This window comes from Camelina sativa, chromosome 6 (genome assembly GCF_000633955.1).
Source record: "Camelina sativa cultivar DH55 chromosome 6, Cs, whole genome shotgun sequence".
Taxonomy (NCBI): domain Eukaryota; kingdom Viridiplantae; phylum Streptophyta; class Magnoliopsida; order Brassicales; family Brassicaceae; genus Camelina; species Camelina sativa.
The window spans coordinates 14868457-14876022 of NC_025690.1; the positions used below are offsets into that span (position 1 = coordinate 14868457).

At 35.3% G+C, this 7566-nt stretch overlaps 2 protein-coding genes across 3 annotated transcripts in view; one reads left to right on the top strand and one right to left on the bottom strand.

The window, feature by feature from the left end:
• The window catches only part of LOC104699075 (phosphoinositide phosphatase SAC8-like), a 6028-nt gene extending 5006 nt beyond the window's left edge, over positions 1-1022 (top strand). The window contains exons 15-17 of the mRNA XM_019246361.1: positions 294-377; positions 581-647; positions 728-1022. Of these exons, the coding sequence (XP_019101906.1) occupies positions 294-377; positions 581-647; positions 728-855 (279 nt within the window). The 3' untranslated portion in view covers positions 856-1022. The remainder of the gene's footprint in view (positions 1-293; positions 378-580; positions 648-727) is intronic.
• On the bottom strand, positions 1123-4852 carry LOC104791430 (acyl-coenzyme A oxidase 4, peroxisomal). Of its 2 annotated transcripts, none has more exons than XM_010517317.2 (13): positions 4706-4852; positions 4179-4289; positions 3986-4092; positions 3820-3897; positions 3608-3731; positions 3422-3495; positions 3256-3315; positions 3034-3143; positions 2579-2738; positions 2379-2455; positions 2102-2273; positions 1533-1625; positions 1123-1446 (listed from the first exon to the last, which is right to left on the bottom strand). In XM_010517317.2, exons 1-13 carry the CDS (start codon positions 4731-4733, stop codon positions 1324-1326), a joined length of 1317 nt encoding a protein of 438 aa, XP_010515619.1. In that variant the 5' UTR covers positions 4734-4852; the 3' UTR covers positions 1123-1323. The 2 variants fall into 2 exon arrangements, with proteins under 2 accessions (XP_010515619.1, XP_010515618.1); XM_010517316.2 differs by having other exon boundaries at positions 4179-4298.

Here is a 7566-nt window from a genome sequence, read left to right on the forward strand (position 1 = left end):
AAAATGCTTTAGGACTTGGGCTGAAATTACTTATTTAGAATGACCATGTAAATGATAATAGTAATATACGCTATGGGGTGTTTTGGTGAAGGTACGGGAAACAGACTATGGCTGGAGCAATCAAAGATGGCATCAGTGCGATGTCGAGATATTATCTGAATAACTTCCAGGATGGTGTAAGGCAGGCAAGTTTTTTCTACACTTATAAATGAAGCAGCAAATTAGAAGTGAGGTAAAAGATGATAAACTGAAGGTAGAGAAAACAAAAACTGATAGAGATTTTTATTTTCCAGGATGCTTTGGATCTCATAAGTGGTCGATACACAGTGGGCACAAACAGCCCTTCACAGCTTCAGCGCATTGGAGCACAACCGTCTGTATGTTCCTCCGTACCACAATCTTGAACATATTAAACAAAATTTCACCTGTTAATTAGTTGGCCTTTGCATTTGGCACTTAAATGAATCTAGTATCATATGTAAACGCAAACATAGAAATTGCATTTGAAACGATCGAGACCTCAATCCAACAAACAGAAGAAGCTGACTAGATCTTGTTTGTTTTTTGGAAAAAGAAACAGTTCCTGCCAGTGGCATCCGCATTGTTGATAGGTGGTGTTACAGTGACATCTTTCTCAATTCATCAAGGTAAAGAAAGGCTTTTGATTCATAGTATTATAGATTATAGGATTGAGTTGTGATATTGACATGTTGGCTGATAAAAACAGCGGGAAGAAACACGCAGCAGTATCTGGCGACAGCATTGTGGGCTGGAGTGACTGCAGGAGTTGTGGCGATGATCAAGGCCAATGGAAGGCACTTGTGTTCAAGGCCTCGTCTCTGCCACCTAATTTGATTTCCATATGAACTGAGATGATTTGTGTCTCACATTCTTCTCAAAACACACGCACACATTACCTCTTATGCTTTCTCCTGTATTTCTTGTTGAACTTCCGTACAAGAATCTTAGAAGTAGAAGGCTATTTCACTGAACTGTTTTTTTATTTATAGTTATTATTGATCTTATGCTTATCATAATCAAATCTCCTAGAACAAAATTTAGGTCAATATATAAAACCGACTCACCCAAACACGATATCTGATCCAGTGTCAAAATAAAATAAAAAAGAAGCACAACGATTTTATTGACATTTCAACAAAAATTATTTAAGATGTCTTTGATAAAACATTAACCAAGATATAATTTCCAATTGCGCACGACCCTAAGCTTTGAGGTCAGATTATTTGGCACACTACTGAATGCCCACGTTACATAAACAGAAGTAACCAACAGACAACAACAAATACTGCACAACCTTTTAGCTTAAAGACGGCTTCGGGTAGCTGGTTTGAAACTCGCAATCCCAGTTACTTCCCTTCCCGTGACTAAGGTGTTTATATCGTAAGTCCCTTCGTACGTAAAAATGGGTTCAAGGTCACAGAAAGCCTGCAAAAGTTTTACATTTTAGCATTTAACTATGATCTTTCTTCAATAATAGCCAACCGTCGAGACAAATATGAAAATAAGCTCACCTTTGCCACCAGAAAATCTGATAAAATTCCATTCCCACCAAGTAATGCCCGACCGAGTGACGCAGTTTCCCTCGCTTTCGATGAAATCCATGCCTAGGTTATGCAAATGAATAAAAGATATTATTCGATACACAGCTAAGTTTAATTCCGACACTACAATTCATAAGAAAGTTTATCTCGTCTCAGCTCGTGAACATAGACCTTCCTACATTTGGGTAGAATAGACCCTCATACGGTTATGGATACAGGAACATTAGCAGATGTGACGGGCCTCTATTCGCTATATTGCTACACTCACATTAGTTGTACTTTCCCTAACCTCTATACAATGATACGTTTATTCTCTTGTTACTACACATTCTCTTCAAGCAAACAAGTGATGCATCTCAAGCTAATATGACAGGTCTCCTACCAAATGGTTCATAACTATGAGTTCCTATTGTTGTTTAAACCATCTTACTACGGCGAGTGTATCGACTATGTAATTAGACACCATGATTCTCTATGTCGAATAATCAGCAAAAAGAAACTCATATGAAAGCAAAAAAAAGGATTTGCTGTTACTATACCTTTCCTAGACTGGCTTGACCTGGAGTCATCTGACCTGACTCATATAGCTTGCAGAGGCGCCAACCCATTAGAAACATTGCTTGAACATTACCTAACATCTCAACAAGCTTCTGTTGGTTTAACTGGAAAGCAGCCAATGGTGCTCCAAACTGTTTCCTCTCTTTCAGATACCTTGAAACAATACACATTATATGAGTATTGTACTATACATAATGAAATGAAATAATGAATGCTCATACTACGATTGCTGAGATCTGGCTGTTTCCCCGAGAATACCTGTGACACATATCGTAGATTCCCATTGATATGCCGATTGGTTGCCAGGCCACCATTACACGTGAGACAGCCAGGACCTACTCAAGTAAAGTGTAGACAAACAGTTAAACATAACAAAGAAAAGAGGAAGATGTGACGTTTTGCTGTGATAAAGTATTCAAGAGCATTTTTTGGATCATGTGAAATTATCACAACAGTACCTTGCTGGTGTCCTGGAAAGAATTTACCCCAGGTAACCGATCCTCATCAGGAACAAAGACATTCTGTAGTAGAATATCTCCATTTTGAACAATACGTAAACCTATTTTATTTGGGATCTTGGTAGCCGTTAAGCCAGGCGCATCTTTCTTGACTATGAATCTGCAAGAGGGTTGCGGGTAAATTTCTAATGCAGAAAATTTAGTCTATCTAAATCGAATGATGTGTATTTGGAATAAACACTTAAGTCCAGTATGTTCTTGATGACAGTCCATACAAATAAATTTGTTCAGTACATTCAATTGTAGTCGTAGAGCAATCTATTTTAGCATTCTTTTGAAAAATGGAATTTTAAATCTACCATAATCTGAAATCAAGATCCACCTCATCACCTTCAGTTTCTGAGAAACTACCTCTACATCTAAGAGATCTGAGAAAGCCAAAAAAATTCACATACCCATTGACTTGGTTGGTTGTCGTATTCCTAGCAAAGATGATCAACACATCTGCAAAAGTGCTGTTTCCGATCCAACGCTTTTGACCATTAATTATCCAACCTCCTTCAACCTGATGAAGTAGACAGTTGAAAAAGGTCAAAACAATGAAACATTCCGACAATTGCAGAAGTCTAGCAGGAAAGGTTACAAGCAATTAAATAAAAGAGAGAAGGTAGCACCACCTTTTTGGCAGTTGTTATTAGACCACTTGCATCGCTTCCATTTTCGGGCTCTGTCAAAGCCTTTATACAAGTCCAACATATGTAATGAAATTAACACCATGTTTACATTACAAAAAAACTTATCCAAGGGATGCAAATCCTCTAAGTCCAAGATCCATGTACTCACCCAACAAGCCACAGAAGTCAATTGAGCCATAGCAGGCAAATGCTCCTGCTTCTGTGCTTCTGATCCACAAAGTGCTATTCTTGAAAAAAAATCAGAAGAAATTAAGCTCATGCAAATCCTAGTATGGACTTAATCAAAACAACTGATTATTAAAGAAGCCAAGAAAGAAATATTAGGAGATCTTACCAATAGTGAGCATACCCAAAGAAGCATGCACCAATATGAAAGTCCCACAACTTGCATCGACTCTAGCTATTTCCGCTGTGGCAATTGCGTTAGCAGTTATGGAGAGGCCAGGACATCCATAACCCTAAGAAGTCAAAACCAAATCAATATTCTGAAGTTTCCATTCAAATAATAACCAAACAAAAAACACAGAGCCTATCATTGAAAATTACCTTGATCGAGCCACCAGCTACACGCAAAGCCCCAAGCTTTGGAATGATCTGGAATGGAAACTCTGCCTTCTCCCAGTACTGAGAAGAAAAAAATCAAAGGAAGAACAATGATGTAACGCTACTATACAATCAAAGTTGCAACATCTAGACACATGAAGATAGACACCTCAGCCATTATAGGGGCAACTTCTTTCTCCATGCACTCCCTCACTCTCTTCCGGACGGCCTGTTCCTCAGGAGTCAACAGATCGTTGAAATGATAATAGTCCGAAGCTGCAGCAGCAGCAGTATCCACAGATTAAGCATAAGTACAATAAATCATTTATAGGAAGAAGAAGAAGTGATGAAATAATCCTCACTGCAGGGTGGAAATGTTGAGGCTGGTGTTGCTTGAGGAAATGCTTTAGATATCTCCATAGCTGGCAAATCAAAATATGAACTCCTCACCTCCTTCTTCTCAGTATTATTCTCTGCAAGACCTGAAAATTTTCAATTCATAATTAACAATTCTCTCAACTCTCAGAAACCTAAAATTCATTCCTAATTTCGCTGCTAATTCCTATACAAGTTTCAGCAATCATGATCCTCTTTCATTATCTACAAACGAAACAGACTCTGTAATTACGAATTTTGAAATCGCAAAATCTCCGTAAAAATTCACAATCCTCGTCAAAATTATGCCAGACTAACACTCGAAACACAATCTAATTGACATACCCAACGATCTCACCTGTTCGATCGAGATGATCGGCTCATAATAAACCATTCAAGAGCAACAACAACAACAAAAAATTACAAAATTCAGGTGCACCAAACAAAAGAGAAGAAGGTGGACGAAACATGCAAAACGAGAAAAATGGAAGATGCAAAGGGGACGAAAACGAACCTTGATCAGCAGATTTGAGAACAGTCATGGTTGAAGAAGAAGAAGAAGAAGAAGAAGATACAAAAAAGTCTACGGCTTCGTGAAGAACGAAGGTGACGAATGTGTAAAATTGCGGAAGGAGATGATGAAATAAATGGATAATAGTGATTGATGACTAATCAGGATCAGGATAATAGCTCTGACTCGACCCGAACCGGTTATTTTTTAAAAATATATTTATTTTTAAAGACAAGATATGTTTCCTTTTTGTCAATGTTCAACAAAGCGGTTTACCCGATCGTCTAGATGCTAGGCACTCAGCCGACGCTTAAACGACTATATAAACCGCTTAAAATTACATAAATTTTATTTAATATTTTTTTTATTTTTAAATTACATATATTTAAATTATTATGTTTTATACGTAATTATAAATATTTATATGTTGTTAATATAACCTAAATAAATATATTTTCTTACTTTTGTTTATAAATTATATTTTTTTGTTTTTATAATATATATTTTGATATAATTTTTTATATATAATGTTTTATGTTGTAAACGCCTAAACTACCTAAAAATTGTCTAGGCTCCGACTAAGCGTTCTATGCGCTAGGCGCTAAGTTACTGCTTAAATACCGTTTAGCGATTTCTTGAACACTACTTCTTGTTGAAAAAAGGTATTTTTCTAATTTTTTTTTTTTGCATAAAAGTTATCAACTTATCCTGATTTCCAAAATTTGTAAGTTACCTATTGGACCCGTTTTTTTTGTTTTTTTTTTTCTATCATAAGGGACAATACTACTAATTATGAAAAAAAGACTGGTGATGGAAATGTTAGGAATTTTTTTAGGTATAGAAGAAATTGAAAACGATATTTAACAATTTCGAGAAAAGATATGTCGTTTACTTTACAACATTGTTTGTATTGAACGACAGCAAGATGAAACATACATCGTTGCTATTCGTTTGTCGTTGTCGCATGAATTATATATGGAAGCTTTTGATATACCAACTCATTTGCGTAAGAGAAATTTATAAAAGTTTATTTTTATAAGCATTTTTACGGTGTGAAGAATGGTTCTAAATCCGCCAGATTTGTATGCATGAAACTTTGGTTTTCGATAATCGAATTATGTTGCCGTAATTTTTTACTGTTTTATGTAATTAATTTCTACAGAGTAATGGAATGAAGACTCTAATGTTTTAAGTCCTAACCACGATCAACCAATGAGGCGAATGAGATAACGCATGCAACAACAATTACAAAAAAAATATATACAGTTGTATGATAGTTGTGTAAAATAGCGAATAATTAACAATTGTATTATTTTACGAATGTACGAAGAGAAGAAAAAGAAAAAAAAAGACAAGATAACAAATTTTTATTAAAAAAAATATAAACTTCAGTTTTGTAGTAGCCGCATACACTACCATACGCTTCGCCTATGGATGCTATTCTCAAGTGCATCAACAGGATCATCCGAAACAAGACATCATTCCCACATATCCTAAAACCCTTCAATGACTAGTCATATCATCAAGCCATAAACTCTCTGGTTCTTCCTTGACTATATCTTGACTTTGATTTCGTCTAGTGATTATAACTTTGACTTCGACTTCGTCGTTTCACTTTCCACAAGTTACACTAGTAGGGCTTTAGGCATTTGGGTCATATTTCTCCCTTTTGCTTATTTCTAACTAGGTTCTTTTCTAACATCTAGAATGAATTTTATTTGGTATCAGCAATGATTACTTCTCTTCCCACCGTTCAATTCAATAGAAAACAAATTATTCCAAAAAAAAAAAAAAGCATTTCTTTTCTTCTCTTTCTTTGTCTTGTTATGAACTTATTATCGACCGTGTCAATGCCTTTATGTATCATATGTATAAAATATTTAAAATAGTTACTTCAACAAGAAATATAATCAAAAACTATGAAGTTCATGTGATAATAATAGAATCCAGACTAGCTAGATAGTTTTGACATGCATAATTGGTCTGTGAGGTGCACTATTGTATTTGCATGGAGGGACTTGAAAGGTGGTGGTGTTTTTAAAAAGACTTTGGACCCAAACATTTATGTATGCTATAGCCTAAATGCAATATGCTACGAAAATGTTAGTAATTGATGTTGCTCGAGGTGACTTGCAATCATTTATATTGTTCTAGCATACTTTTCATTTAATTAATAATTTTAGCTCGTACTGAAGAAAAAAAAACCATCAATACAAATTCAACTTTATTGCCAAGCCAATGGGGGACACATGAAAAGAATAAATTTAGAAAATGCTATACGAGAATGAGTGCATTTGAAACCTTGTTTTTGTAGCATACTCGAGTTTTTATGTGTATATATGGCCCATCATGCTATGCTTTTTCTTTCGCTTATACCATAGACTTCGCGACAATTGAGGAAAAGACAAGCCCAACACATTTTACTTTAACAATAACTAATCAAACCTCTACTTCTTTTTTTTTTCTTCTTTTAAATGTATGTTTATGATATTGTAGTTTTTTGCCCGATAAATTCAACAACCTTGTCGTAATGTCTCGATAAATCTTGCCTTTTAAGTTCTTTGACTACTAATTTCTTTTAGAGCTGTAATGATTCTCATTGACCAATTATGTCTGTATTTTCCTAATTATAAAAAGACAATATGATGGAAAGTTTCGTGGTTGATAATTTATGGAAGCGGTCAAGCAATGAATATCGATACATTTACGAGGATTTGAAGTGTTTTTATGACTTTATGATATGCTGATATCGATTTAATGGCGGAATAGGCCGCAGTGTGGTAAATGGCAGTACGTGAGCAGATTCTTAGATTAATGCAGCCAAAAACATATTGAAAGCACCATCTCTTATTTCAGATCAAGAT